The 16,578-nt window shown below is 36.5% G+C and overlaps 1 protein-coding gene across 1 annotated transcript in view; it reads right to left on the bottom strand.

Moving 5' to 3' along the window:
* The window catches only part of LOC110102319 (protein root UVB sensitive 3), a 41,474-nt gene that overhangs the window by 13,742 nt on the left and 11,154 nt on the right, over positions 1-16,578 (bottom strand). Inside the window, exons 8-10 of the mRNA XM_020830623.2 lie at positions 9,917-10,000; positions 3,177-3,259; positions 2,969-3,098 (exon numbers count right to left, since the gene is read on the bottom strand). Coding sequence (XP_020686282.1) covers positions 2,969-3,098; positions 3,177-3,259; positions 9,917-10,000 — 297 coding nt within the window. The remainder of the gene's footprint in view (positions 1-2,968; positions 3,099-3,176; positions 3,260-9,916; positions 10,001-16,578) is intronic.

Raw genomic sequence — 16,578 nt, forward strand, 5'->3', positions numbered from 1 at the left:
ACACCAAAATGTCATTGGATACAAATGGATGTTCAAACTCAAAAAAAATTCTGACGGTACCATAGCAAGGTACAAGGCACGACTCGTCGCTCAAGGTTTCAAACAGGAATGTGGGCTTGATTATCATGAGACTTTTAGTCCCGTTGCTAAGTCTCCCACCAATCGTTTATTTCGCACTTTTTATCTTCATTATCAGTGGCCAGTTCTCCAACAAATGCCTTTCTTCATGGTTCTTTGGATGAACAGGTCTTCATGGCTCAACCACTAGGTTTCCAAGATAATCAAAATCCTAATCATGTTTGTCTACTTAAAAAAGCCCTCTATGGCTTCAAACAAGCTCCACGTCAATAGTTTGCAACTCTTTCATCCTATCTTGCACTCCAAGTCTTCCACTACAGCTCTGTAAACTCTCTCTCATGATCTACAAGACTAATAATATTCATATATATTTTCTCATCTACGTTGATGACATCTTAATTGGTCACTGACAACAATCAACAGTTCATTTATAATTTCCTCCATAAGCTGCAATTGCAATTTCAAATGCACAATCTCAACACCTTGTTCAGATTTCTTGGCAAAGATGTCACTTCAACAAACCAGTCCTACCATCTATCTCAGCATAGCTACATCACGGACCTTCTCCACAAAGCTGACATGGCACATTATAAACCAATTCTTGACCCACCACCCTCAAAAATCCCAATGGCACCCGAATTGCAAAAGCCATTTCATAACCCCACCTTGTTTCGTTAATTGGATGGATCGCTTCAATATCTTACATCCACTCACCCATATATTGCTTTTGTTGTAAATAAACTTTGTCAATACATGCACAAGCCATTGGACTGCAATTTTCTTCTACTTAAACGCATACTCAGGCACATTACGAGCACTTCCAACCATGGTCTTCTTCTCACACGCGGCATACTTCAGCTTCAGGCTTTCTCGTACTTGGATCGGGCATGTGATGTCGAAGATCACAAATCTACGACTGGGTTCTGTGTCTTTCTCGGTCCCAATCTTATTACATGGAGTGTTAAGAAACAAACTACGGTTGCTCGATCATCTACAGAGGTTAGATACAGAGCTCTTGCCGCAGCTACCGCAGCAACCCGATCTTTCATGCACAGACAAAACATATAGAAATCGATCATCATTTTATCCGCGAAGCCATTCAATCAGCTATTCTCAAAGTTCAACACATTCTTCCACAGATCAAATAATAGACATTTTAACAAAAGCTCTACCCAATGCTGCCTTCGCCTCTCTCGGAGACAAGTTGACGGTCTGTGATCCCTCTCAACGTGAGGGGGTATATAGAGCTACTCCTATGGGAAGTTTATTTTCTCCTTAGTCCCTCCTACTGATGACTCAGCTCATGTTGTCTGCCATCTTCACCTGCTACAGAGTAGAATTCACATGGCTACCTTTTCACCAGATCAAATCTCTACCGCTACTTTTTAACTAACTGAATGGCATTTATGTAATTACTTCTAATTGTCTCTTATCTAGTATATATGTAACTACAATATTCTGTATTGTTTAATTAAAAAGTTACATTATTGTTTCTGGTCTGCTCTTCTCTGCTATACCTTCTACATCTTCTCTGTTCTGCTGTATTTTATACAACTACATTGAAATTAGTCTCAACAGATATTTCAACATTATGCACCTAAAACAATAACAACTTTTGTGAAAATAAATTAGAAAGCAAGAAGACATCAAATTAAGCCGCCTGATTATATAAGAATATAGCCTCTCCTGAAAATCTTCAATTTCCCAGTTGATAAAAAAAACCAACCATAAGTCCAAGGGATAAAAAAGAAACCATGACAATAATAAAAATGAGAATGACGTATAGATGATATAAAAATAACCACACCACAGATTATACTAAGAAATTGGCACCCTATGTTGCATAGTATGTGATGCTAGAACCATTCTCATGGCTTGAAAGATTTAATCATTTGTCCAGGAAAATCTAATGTGGAGCAATAATATGATTAAGTGCCTTTATTGGCCAACTCCATCTTTTATTACAAGAATACCTAAGGGGCTATTTGGTTGGCTAAAAAAGGAATGATGTGTAAAAGGAATACTTTGGAGTTATTTGGATGAATGTAAAGTAAATACAAGTGAATGATTTTTTCTTTTTTTGAAATAATGAATGTAGTGTAAAGTCTAAAAATGGTGTCCGCCGGCAGGGAAGATTTGGAGTTATTTGGATGAATGTAAAGTAAATACAAGTGAATGATTTTTTTTTTTTTTTTTGAAATAATGAATGTAGTGTAAAGTCCAAAAATGGTGTCCACCGGCAGGGAAGATGGCAGTAGTGGTGGGGTGGTTTCCAACTGTGGGTGGCGGATCCAGTTTGCAATGGTAGTGGCCGACGACTGTGGTGATTGCGGTGGCGGTGGCAGCTGCCGGTAGTGGTGGTGGCCAGTGATGGGTAGTGGTCGCTAGCAGCCGCGGTGGTGGTGGCCGGTGGGTGTGGTGGTGATGGGTGTTCACGGAAGTCGGTGGTGGCCAGCGGGTGGCGGCAGTGGTCAAGCGAGTTTGCTTGTGGTGTAAACGGTTCTTGCTCAAAACTGGTTGAGTTTGATTTACTTTAAAAATGAGCTAAAATGGTTTACACTACATTTACTTTACTTTACTTTGCTCCACTTTGTATTCCAATCAAACACCAAAATTTTCAAAGCCCCTATATTTGGAATACTTTACAACACTTTGTAATTTAACCAAACAGCCCCTGAATTTCTTACATTTCTAGTATAATGTTGGGTCCTCATAGTAATGTAGTGATATGTCAACCTTCGTGAGTAAATATCAGAGAGATGGTATGTCTCTTGCTTTACTAATCTTTCAATATAGCAAACTTTAAAAATAAAAATAAAAAGCAACGAAGAAAGGTGCAAAATCTGTAGCATGGATGTTGGCAAATGACAAATATGGCACATTTACTCACCATACATATGAAAAAAAGTCAGCAAAAGGAATGAAACCCATACTGCCAGAGGATATCCCCTTGTAAGATGAGCAAGAAGCATTCCTAGTGCCATGCCAACCATTGTTGCTATAGTTTCTTGACTACCCTCCTGCAAATATTTTAAAAATGGAAATAAGTAATTATATTAGCAATTAAACAGCAGAAAACTATAGAATCTCCACATTACCTTGGCAGATATATCTGCTGCATTATTCTCAAGTGAGAAGTGCTGTGTCAGAGCAGCTCTCGTTGCGCCACTTGCAACGCCAGCTAAAGAAAAATTGTCAGAAATGTCAGTCCATGTTTAAAAGGGAATCAAATGCTACAGACCTACAATAAATGACAAGTAGTAGATGGTTACAGGTTAAAAGCATCAAAAGAAACGAGCAGGTAATGAAATAGATATAAAAAACCATAAAGAGAGCTAGAAGCTCGACACAATAACAATAATTGCATAAAGACCACATTACGCTAGTACAGTACAATTAAGATAGCATATCTAGTCATTTTGCAGAAGATATCATGCAAGACTTATGTTACTATTTATTCAGAATAAGCATACCACATCCTTCATGCTTGGATTCACAATAATATATATATATAAGGTATTGACTGTGATAAGGTGCACTTGCACCTGTTCTAATCCGGACTGGTAGGGGCAATGTAATAGAATTTTTGCATTTATACTTCTTGTATATGTCTGTGAATGTTTCGTATGCACGTGTTTGGAACTATTCTGAATTGAGTCCCAAGAGTTTGTATGCATGAATAGAAAATCTTTTTTTCCCTTAGGAGTGTTGCAGCTCTAGGTGGGGAGTGTTGCAGTGCCAAGCTCTTGGATTTAGGTCATTTAAATTGATCTGGATCAGCGCAATGACAACGTTGTCCGGAGCACCATGGCACTAGATCAAATTTTTATAAAATATTAATTTCCACTTATTTTCATTTTATCAAATCCATTTCCTCCCCCCTTAAGAGCTTGCTAGAGAGAGAAAGTTCATTTCAAGAGACTCTGGTCTATTTTTTGTTATCAGTCCAACTCAGAAAGTTGTTCAGATCAAGGTAGATTACATCATGTTTATCTTAATTTTTAAAAAATAAAAATATTTTAGAAATTTCCAAATTTAAATTATAAATTCATAGCCTAGAAATGGGGATAACATCACACCTCACCATGTAACTTTCTATATTATAGATTTGATCATTATGAGTATTTAGATATTTTTTGCAAAATTTTCATTAGGTAAATTAAAAAGTGTACTATTTTTGGCGAATTAAAAAATAGTTTTGATCATATAAAATAATGCTAAAGTATAATTAAAGCATCAAAATAATTTTTTGAACAATCCCTGGTAAACTGATGAAATTCTGAAACTATAAAATTATACTCAGTTGCTGAATTTATTGCCTACAGATAAAGCACTGTGTATTTCTGAAATTAATTTATTTACATTTATTTATTTCAATGTAATTATAAATGCACGTAACTGTTTTAAATGTATGATTCTGTAGAGATCGGATGTTGTAAGAAGTTCTATTATTCTAAATGCATAGGGAGTTATAAAAATTTGAATATTTGATATGTGTTGAGCATTGGGAGTCATAAGAGCATATTTTCTAATATACTAGCAACGGGAGTCATAAGAGCTTAAATTCTGATATATGTTTCTTAAGAGAGGTATATGGGCCGGAAGGAAATATGTTATTTTCTATTCTTATATATGAAATATTTATTTATAATGCAAAGATTATTATATTTTAGTTATTCGCAAAACAATATTTTGTTCAGCACAATAAATTGTTACCAACTACATTTAAATTCAGTTAAATACATAAGTTAATTATTGAAAATTCAGGTCGGTAGATGTGATATATTAAGCTGTGTTGGCTCACACCTATTACATATTCTATTTTAGGTCAGGAAAAATGGAAGAAGCTTATTAAGTAGCGGAGGTTGCAGGGGCTGATTTGTTTGAGTTTATTTATATAAGTACTTTATAGCTCGGTCTTCGTTCCTTCGTGCAACATCCAGAGTCGACCGAGCAGAAGAAGGAGAAGTCAAGGGCAGAACCTCCTACGAAAAGACAAGAGGGATTAGAGGCCTTACGTGCGCCTGTACTGGGCTGATCGAACAGTAGTTTATTTGGGTGGAGTCGGACAATTGATTTGCATTGTTTGAAGACTGGCTCGATCGAACGGCCAAGGAAGGAGGATATCAACGTGCCAAGTGCTGAGCCGCTTGAGATGTGTTTTTCTGATACTGTCTCTGAAGCTTGCTGCAACCCTAAATTTTTTGTTTCTACTATTGTGCCTTCATTGCGGGCATTCCCTAAAGAACCCAGAGGCAGGCAAACTCGAAGAATAATTAATTCACATTCCTTGTTATCCCACCGCCAGCCTTTATTACCAATTCTGGTATCTTGAGAGCTACTGCTCAACGTAGTCTTCATTGCTGCCATGCACCTTGCAAGCTTGATTAATATAGCCTTCATCACTATTATTTGCCACTACAATGTCTAAAGCTAATTGCTTTCAAAGTTTTGACCAAATGAGGGACTCTATGGTGCACAAAGGGACTTGATAACTCTACCTTTTTGTGATTGACTACCAAGCTGTGAATGACAGATCTGTATTCCCCAGCTTGAGGGGCAGTGTCAAATACCATCCCGGCCATCATAGCCGTCCTTTGGCTCTTGACCTATGGCCAGGATGGGGATATGTGGGAGGCTCACCTGGATCACGCCAATCTCCTTCTATATTTGAGTGGTTGGTTTAGGAAGGATTATATCAAGGCAATTATGCATGATTCTATATTTATTTGTTTCTCTATTAAGACATCTTATATAGATCTATAAATAGGGATAGTTTTGTATAATAAAATTAAGCCTTTTCAGTCTACAATTCTCTTTATTTAACGTTAAATAAAGGAAAATCTGCGAAGTCTCCAAAACTTAGATCTTCGGCTTGATCTGTCATCATTCAACACGATATGATATGTTCTGTCTTTGAGTTATATTGGTTTGGGTTGTGACATTGACTTGGCATTATAGTTGGTCACTCTTAAAAAATACTTTCATATCAGAACAAAAACATATAATAGATCAATTGAAAGAAACATACAAGTTAGAATACAAACCTATTAATAGCCCATGAAATTTGAAATTTAAATATAAACTTGAAAATACTCTATAAGGCACAGTGGTAGACCTCCTATCAGAGGTTTGTAGGAAAACTTATCTACTTATTGTATATTGGACCCGATATTGCTCATGTTGTTATCGTAGTGAGTCAATTCATACATAATCCAAAAGAATCACACCTTATTTCAATATATAATATTCTATAATGTTTGAAGGCATCCCAAACAAAGAAGTTTTATTCAAAAGTGCGAGAATTGAATTATTGAAGCATTTATAGAGACAAATTATGCAGATTGTATGATTGGCAAGAAGTCAACTTCAAGAGATTGCACATACTAAGGAGAAAACATCATGAGTCGAAGAAGTAAAAAAAAAAATGTAATGGCAAAAATCAAATTTTAGACCAATGGCATTGAGAATCTACAAATTACTATGACTAAAATATAAAAATTATCTCAAAAATTTTAAAGGTTACATGGAAAGGACTTATAAAGCTTTATTATAATAATAAGATTACTATCAATATTGCACATAATTCCATCAAACATTACTGTATAAAATATATTGAAGTTCACAGACATTATACAAAAGAGAAGCTTGATAGTGGTCATATATATACACCATTCATAACCATATGTGAACAACTTGATGATAGGAAATTTAGGAATGAATGATCACACATTCATTCGGTCGATAGGGATAGCAAAACACCTACATAATTTTCACCAACTCGGACCCACATCTCTAAGACTTGCACCCTCATTCTTATTGCGCTATCACCTCATTAATTTGTGGATTCCTACTGCTTGCTAGTCAATATGTGGACTATTGTAATTAATATGTTATTATTATTTTTCCCTACTCATCAACTCATAAACTATTATGATAATAATTTATTATATTTGTTGATTTTATATGTTTCCTATTAGAAGCTCTTCTAAGATTGTATAAATACAATACAAATGTTGTAATAAAACACTGAATCAATGCTCTCCAATTCTTGTCACATATGAACCCAAAAACTAAGAGTGATTCAACAACATTTCGCATTATCTCCATGAACGGGCTAGTATGAACTATGCTAGGCTATCCCAAACTCCAACAAAGACATGAGTGGTGTGGTGCACAAGGCAACCATAGCCTACTTTTATTTTCTATCTTAACCATTCCAAGAAAGGCAAGTAATGCATAGCATTGAGGCAAAATTTTGAATTTTCCCTACACAATAAGAGAGATGCATATGAGTCAAATTTCCCACTAAGGTTAGTGGTATTTATATGAAACGACAGAACTTTGAACAGATAGAAAGTATCCCTGTCATGCAAATAAACACATACGAGGCACATACAACATCCTACTATCCTACGGATGAATTATAGGATCGTCCACTATGCCAAAAAAGGCACATGTGGGCCTTAGCGCAACTCTAGTATATTAGCAAAATAGTAATAAATGAAGTATACTATAAGGAATCTCATCACTACAGTGAGAATGATGCATATAGTTCGTACCTATTAGCATCTACTCTACGGAACAAAAAATGTGAACCCCATGAGCTTTGGTTAAAACAAATCAAAGGCAAAAAGCATACAAATAATAAAACATGAATTTATGGGATCCTTGTATGTTGGGGGGACTAATTCTCGGCTAGAAAAAGTTGTTGCTTCTAGGCCATTTTTTTCTCTAGGAGTCATGTGATCACTTAAAAGGTCATTATGTGACCAGGTAAGGACCCTTACTTGGGGCATAAAGGCCAGCAATGGGCTATCTAAGGACACTTCTAAGATAAATTTTAATAGCATTCAAAGAACGTGGAAGGGTCTATAACATGTCCATTGACTGCTCAAAACCCCTTAAAGTGGACCAAATTTGGTACTGTAAATCAAGGTGATTGTGTCGAGCCTTGAGGACACCCAAAAGATGATACTAAACTAGAAGAGAGGACAATATATGTTTCAATTTTATAATATTTTTAAAATGAGTTAATATGATATAGTCCATCATTTTCTTCTAATCAGCAACAAATAATTGCTTTACTAAATGATGTTTAACACACAATATTGACAGTTTAGTTTAAGAATCAAAGATTGCTTAAAGATTGCATCGATTTTTGAATCAGACCAGGCTCAAGTTGAGCCAAATGAGCCAAGTCATTAGTCAAATTTTTAGTTATGTCCAATCTTCATACTGAATTCGAGCTGGATCTGCACCGAATTTAAGACAACTCAAAATATAAATAGTCAGTATATTTTTTAAATATAATATATACAAACATGTGTACATATGTATATGATTGTATATGCAATATGTATATTAAAGAAATAAAATTTACCATAGGAAAATTAATTGATTTCAAGCTGACTCGATTCAAAATCTAGCTAATTTGAACCAAACAGTTCAAAATAAAATTAATTAGCCGACAAGCTAATTTCAAATCAATCTATATGCATATAAGTTGATTTTGAGCCAAGATTAAAACATCCTGAAATCAAATTGTTCTCACCCTTAATGAAACAGGTTAGATTTGTCTATTTTCTTTATTACTCTCCTACAAATTGTTTAAAAGAACTACATGGGCAAAAACAAATTAGAATGTGGCACAACCAAATTGACATAAGCAAAATAAAACTAGCATGTCCATTTTTATTCTTTTTTTTTTTTTTCCTATTTGACAAATTGCAAGTGATCTACAGGCTAAATTGGATACATGATTTTAATAATTCAAACGTTTACTGAATTAATTTCCATGTTACAGATATCATGTACTAATTAACTAAAAACAATATTTTTAGTAAAGCCAAAATTCAAAGGAAAAGTTATGAATTATGCTAATTAACAGCTCAAAAATCCCATGCTTGCCATACAAGGATCAACAGCTCAATGCCAAATCTGGCATTAACGAATCAAACCTGATACAGATGAGGTGATGATGCACCATCTAGTGGGACTAGATAAATTCAATGACGTCAGTTCATTATTGACCATGGCTACGAGAATTATAAAGGAATAGAACTACAAATTTTATAGATTTCTAGAACTAATTTTAAAATCCAAAATATATATAAAGAAACTGACACTTCGTTTTTTTCAAAACCACCCAATCCAACAAGGAAAAAGTGCAAATATTCTCATTTTCTGTCATTAAATTATTCGAAGTACTGAAAGATACTAAAAATGATAAAACTTTCTTTAAAATAGATAAAAATAATAAGAAAACCAACTAAAGTTGATTAGGTGATGTAAACAAAACTCCTAAGTTGCCCCTAATCACCTAACACCCCTGGGTTACCCACTTGCCGCTAATTGATCAATGCAAAGTCTAAATGAAAAATCTCCCCAATTCAATTTGTTTTGCCAAAACTTTGATGGCCAAAACACAACCCCAAAAAGCATATATCAAGGAACTAATGTGAAACAGCAAATCCGCAACTCTTTGATCACCTGGATATTCTGACAACATTGGCAAAATCGCTATGAATTGTTTATTTGGTGATGATCAAAAGTCTTCAATAAAAAGGTTCACAACTCTAGTTTCTATTAAAAACTGGCACAAAGGTTAGCACACCCATATCACTCCCAAAGTAGCATACCGCATGCAACCAAAGGAGTCAGAATTAATTAGTTTGGGATAAAGAACTTAATTGCCAAAGAGCATTCCATTATACTAATGCTAGTCCTGCATTGACATCTCAAGCCATGTGTAGGTATAGCACACTACAAATAATTATCTTTCAAAAATTATGCCCAAACTATTGTTCAATGAACGAAATTGCAGAAAATAACTTACTAAATGATCTTGACAAGCTCCCCAAGCAGACTATTAGAAACAATGCAGATGGAAACAATGGAGAAATGAGATCCATCAGCATACCTGCACAAAAAAAAAATCACAAATTCAGCCAGAAAACATGAAGATAATTTTCTTGATAGTAAAAACTTGGCAAGAAATCCAAGTGAATGACTTCATTTAAGCTTTGTCCGGATGGAAGGAAAGTGAAATAAATTCCCCAGAATTTATGGATTGGTTATGAATTTACAACCATTTCTTCACATTCTTGGACCAAGTTCCTAGTATCCAAGCACATCCTTAGTAATTCTCATGAATTACTAGCTATGATGCACCGACACGCCTCTTAAAGAGGGTATGCAGTGTCGGACACATGTCGGACACTAACACGCGTCGGACACGGCATGGACACATGTCCGACACGGCATTGAAGTGTCGGAATTTAAAACATTAAAATTTAAATCGGACACGCGTGTCCGACACGCGTCTCCGGTTATTAAATGATAAAATCGTCCGTTCTATTTAGCCTTTTCCGCGAACGAGAAGCCCTATTTTTTCGATCCACGAAAGAAATCTTCTAGGGCGGACCGGGAGAGCTCGCAGTCGACGCCAAACGGAGCCCGCTGCCTTCGCCTCCCGTTCCTTCGTCATTTCTGCTCGGTCAAGCAGAGCTCGTCTTTCCCATTCCTTCGTTCTTGCGTTATTTCTACTGTCATTCGAGGCAAAGTTCGCAATCAAGGCCAAACAGAGTACCTTCTGCGCGCAAGAGAGCCAAGACCTGTAAGTGAATTTCGCCATTTCTTCTCTTCATTGTTGAAAAACCTAATGTACATGCTCGGTACCGCTCGGTACCGCTCGGTATCGCTAGGTACATGCTCGGTACCGCTCAGTACATGCTCGGTACTGCTCAGTACATGCTCGGTACTGCTAGGTACATGCTCGGTACTGCTCAGTACCGGTAGGTACATGCTCTGTACTGGTAGGTACATGCTCGGTACTACTCGGTACTGGTAGGTACATGCTCGGTACTGCTAGGTATATGCTCGGTACTGCTAGGTACAACCCTGCAGGGGTGCTGCCCCTTGACCCCGCGACCTGACCGGGCAGGTCGAACCCCACAAGGGGGCAGCGCCCCCTTGGACCCCCGGCAGACTGGTATATTGTTTTATTCATGTTGTGATTTTTTTATTTCACTTCATATCAAATTTAATTCGATGTATTCATATGCATGATTGGTTTGTTAGCAAAATGAGCTCGACTGCTGGCGGGAGTGGATTAGGTGAAGGTTCAAAAGAGCCATCTGTAGAAACTGGCAAGCCATTATGGATTCATGTTACAAAGTTGGGAAAAACATTTGAAGGAGGAGGGAATGTGTCATTCAAATGCAATTATTATGGTAGCACCTACAAAGGATCTTATTCTAGGGTGAATGCACATCTACTTAAAATTTTTGGCCATGAAATAAAAATGTGTCATAAGATTACTACGTCGCAGTTGATTGAATTGAACAGACAAGTTGATGAAGCTGAATCTAGGATCGAAAGGACACTCCCTAAAGAGGTACCTTTTCCATGTACTCATGGCTCATCTCACACTTCTTCCTCATATGTGAGAGTTGATCAAGCTTTATCATTTAGAAGTGAAGGATATGAAACAAAGAAAAGAAAAGGAGTAGCCAATAGTCCTCTAGAGAAGGCTTTTAATTTGTAGCAGCGAGAAGAATTGGATGGTGAAATAGCAAGAATATTTTTTTCAGCGGGACTTCCTTTCAACCTTACAAGGAATCCTCATTATAAAAATGCATTCATTTTTGCATGTAACAACAACCTCGCAGGATATGTTCCACCTGGCTACAATGCATTAAGATCGAAATTATTGGAAAGAGAAAGAGCACATATTGAGACATTGCTTGAACCAACAAAATGAGTATGGAAAGAAAAAGGTGTTAGTTTGGTGTGTGATGGTTGGACAGATACTCAAAGAAGACCCCTTATTAATTTCATGGTCGTTACAGAGAATTATCCAATGTTCATTAACGTAGTGAATTGTGCAGGAGAATACAAGGATAAACATTTTATTGCCAATTTGATTAAAGAGGTGATAGTCATGATTGGGCCTTCAAATGTTGTGCAGGTTATTACTGATAATGCACCGGTGTGTAGAGCTGCACGATTATTGGTGGAGCAAACTTATCCTCATATATTTTGGACACCCTGTGTTGTGCACACTTTAAATCTTGCTCTAAAAAATATTTGTGCAGCAAATAATACAGAGGTTAATAAAATCATCTATGCTGAATGTCATTGGATAACAGTGGTTGCAGATGATGTTGTTCTGATCAGAAATTTTATTATGAACCATTCTATGAGACTTTCAATGTTTAATGATTTCTCCCACTTGAAAATGCTAGCTGTTGCTGAAACTCGTTTTGACTCTGTAATAATCATGTTGAGAAGATTCAAACAAATTAAAAATGCTCTTCAATCTATGGTGATTAGTGAGAAGTGGTCTTGCTATCGAGAAGATGATGTTGGGAAGGCAAGGTATGTTAAAGAAAAGGTCTTAGATGATTTGTCGTGGGATAATGTAGACTATATTTTGGCTTTCACTGATCCGATTTATGATATGTTGAGAGAGGCTGACACAGATAAATCATGCTACATTTGATTTATGAGATGTGGGACTCTATGTTAGCAAAAGTGAAATAAATTATATACAAACATGAAAGAAAGTCACATGAAGAAGACTCAAGTTTTTGGAGCATTGTCTATACTATTCTTGAAGATAGGTGGAGCAAAAGCAACACACCTTTGCATTGTTTGGCTCATTCATTAAATTCAAGGTATATTTATATTTATCTTTTAAATTAATTTAAATTTGTTGGTAAATTAACATATAATTTTATATGCTTTGTATTATTTGAAGGTATTCAAGTAAAGAATGGCTTCAAGAATACCCTCAACGTGTCTCACCACAAAAAGATTTAGAAACTTCAAATATGAGAAAGATATGCCTGAAAAGATATTTTCCAAATGAGGAAGAGAGAAGAAAAATTAATATAGAATTTGCAAAGTTCTTTGGATATTTAGAGGATTTTGGTGATCAAGAATCTTTGGTTGATAGATGAAGGATGGATCCAAAAATGTGGTGGTTGATTCATGGAGCTTCAACACCGTTTCTTCAAACAATAACAATAAAACTACTTGGTCAAGTATCATCTTCTTCCTGTTGTGAGAGAAATTCGAGCACATGCTCATTTATTCAATCAATGAAGATGAATAAAATAATTCCACAACGTGCTGAAGATTTAATTTATGTGCATACAAATCTTCGTCTTCTATCAAGGAAAACCCCACTTTATATGACAGGTGATAACAAGATGTGGGATGTTACTGGAGATGGGTTCGAGTGCCTTGATGATATGGGATTATTAGAGGTTGCAAATCTTTCTCTAGATGAACCAGAGTTGGAAGCAATGATATTCAATGATGATGATATTGAAGGCCAAAGACCAACATCTAAATCTAATTTTATCATTTTCTCTATTGAGTAGTTAGACATTTATGTTGTATTAAATGATTTTTTGCTTATATTTTTGTGTTTATACTAGACATTTTTATGTTATAAGCTAAACAAGTTATCATGAAATTGATTTATTATTGATTGACATTTTTACTATAATGTCACCTTAATTTTTATATATTATATTAAAAAATTATTATGCCGTGTTCACGCCGCACCTGTGTCCTATATTTTTAAAAATTGCCGTGTCCCGTGTTCGTGTCGTGTCGTGTCCGTGTCGCCGTGTCCGTGTCGATGCATCATAGGAAACCACCCACAACAAGAACACAACATAATAAAAGACCCAAAACACAAAACCAACCCTAACAAAGCACCCAACAAAAGAATCAACTCCATGCCAACACAACAAGAAAGGGCACCCACCAACCAAACAAGAAACATAAGAACACCACCACCCACAACACAACAAACACAACACTAGCAGCATGAACTAACACACACAGACAACCAAAAATCAGAAGGCTAATAAAGGCCACACCCAGCCCATTCAAAGGCACCACCAAAAAAAAATTACTTATTTTAAGCTTTCTTTTTATTTTTCCGCCTACTTTATTTAGGAACAGCATTTCTGAAAGCACCATCTTCAATGTGAACCACATTCAAGCCAAACAAATCTTAAAAATCATCACTAGAATCCACCTTATCTTCCCCATCACCTAGACAATCAGATGAGTAACACTCAATCAACCAATTTGACTGATCCACACACAACTCCTTTGAGTTTAAAGCCAATTGGGCATTCAAAGAATTCTTAGAAATAAGAGAGATAGAAAAGTCAACAACAACCACATTTTTATCCAAATTATGCGGCACACCTGAATCAAACAATGGAGAGTCAGTAGGAATCAACACCAATTCGCTAGAAGAATCATTCAAATCAGTCCTATTAACATCACAAACTTCCACATTAACACCATCTAAGTTCTAACTAAAAAAGTATTATCTTTAGCAATTCTCTCACCAATAGCAGGGGAAGCATCAAGGGGATTCTCACAAGCAATAGTTAAAGAAAAATTATTACCATCCACAATATTAATGCCCTCCCTTTGATCACAGTTAGGCATTTCAAATAAAGGATAACCACTAGGAGAATGAGAAGAAATACCCACAGGTAGCATAGCAATAGGAAGGCTGATATATATATATATTCCAAATATTTAAAATTTAAATTCATTTGGGAGGCTGATATTAAAGCAATAGGAACGTTGATATTATGGTTAGAGGTAATACCTTCACTGCGCGGTGTGATTGATCTTGCATGTATTTGGATTGCTGTTCATGCCTTGGTTCAATGTTGGACTCTTTTCTTCTTCCGGTCCAGGTTTAGCAAACCAAATTTGGATCTCTTGCTAAACCGAGAGGTGCTGAATCAGGTTAGAGCAATTTTGTATGCGTCCACGTTCCATCAACTGAATAGGAAAGCTACTTGTCAGTTTATGGGACAAAATTGCGAAATGTTACAGAAATTCAGAAAGAAAAACTGGGAAGTTATTTATGATACTTGAATTCAAGCAAACACTTCTTTAAGCAGTATATGGGCAGTCGCAACCTACCTTAGGCAGCATTCTGATAGCCAATTGGACAACCCATGTGCCATATTTAGCTTGCTAACTTTAAAAACCGAACTCCCCTACCAAATACCCTTCCAAATCTGCCAAGTCTCCTCATTTGACTATAGGAGCATATATTTTTCATTCCAAGCTTTCTTGTTATATACTTTCAAAGACCGGTTTGTTTAGTATTTTATTGAGAACATCGACCTTTTGAGAATAAGTCTGGGAGACTGATGTGAAACCAATAGGAATTGCATTAGAGCTTTGCAATATAAACTAATGTTTCACAAGATTAGATGCTAAGAATTTAAGGCCATCAATAATGTAAAGCCAATCAATTACAAGATAGAATAATAATCACTTGAGGATGATCTCAATCATAAAGATAAACTTAAATATTGTAATCAAGAGATCCCGCACTTAACAAATAGAAAAGTCACATTGAGTTTCCCTCACTCAAACTCGTCTAGTAAGGGTTAGCGGGAAAGAATCTTAGCAAACCAAGCGATGTCACCAAAGTTGAGAAGGTACCTATGGTAGTAGCCCAACGAAAGTTCGTCAATGAGGGAGAAGACGTGAGTGGATACCAAATGTTCCGCCAACTTTCGGATGGTAGATGATCTTCCCTTGATGACGCCAACGTGAATAGGGTGTAATTGATATAATCTTCTACGGAGTTATCCCCTTATGGCTTGAGGTCGAAGGTGGATTGATGAGTATCCACTAAACTATGATTATCGTAGAGAGCTCCACAATCTCGATCCGGATGGGCCATGCATTAGTCAAGCAAAGCCCTACATGGGGTCCTGGTTGGGTACCCATTGGGTACCCATGCTTTACTCGGACGAGCTTCACCCACCCACACCCACCCATGGTGACTTTCGGGATGTCATACCCACCTATACCCACCCACATTCCATGCTTTTTGAGTGCAGTTTGCCACAGATTGATGGCCTTGAGGCTTGTTTCTCTTTTGCTATGGTTGTAAACTTTTAAGAAGCATATCAGAATTTATAGTAGTCACAGCGTGGTTAAGTGCTGCATATTACGTAATGATGATTGCATTAATATAAGATATACGATGATTATCAATGCAAATTGATTTATCCCTTTATGTTGAGTATCCACCCATACCCACCCATAAGGCCATGGGCATACCCATACCCACCCATACCCAATGGGTATGGGTGGGTACATGGGTGGGTGTGGGTATGGGTACCTAATGCAGGGCTCTGTAGTCAAGGGAATTGTCAATGGAGGAGGGCCTTCTTCTTTCTTGGAGTGTAGTTCATGAGGCAAGAAGGTTTCCAAGGGGTGGGAAGAGAGAAGGGGCAGCTAAGGGAAGAGGGGCTTGTTTAGGTGAAATTAGGGTTTGGGTTTGGAGAGGGAAATAATATAAAATCTGAAATTAATTTCAGATTTTTGTAAAATAGGAAAGGGGATTTAAGAATTTGAAATTTGAAATTCAAATTCAAGTGGAGGGGGATTAATGAGGAGAGAGGAGGGAGATCCCGGGGGGGGGCTGGC

The sequence above is a fragment of the Dendrobium catenatum genome, unplaced genomic scaffold (assembly GCF_001605985.2).
Source record: "Dendrobium catenatum unplaced genomic scaffold, ASM160598v2 original_scaffold_50655, whole genome shotgun sequence".
In the NCBI taxonomy this organism is placed as follows: Eukaryota; Viridiplantae; Streptophyta; class Magnoliopsida; order Asparagales; family Orchidaceae; genus Dendrobium; species Dendrobium catenatum.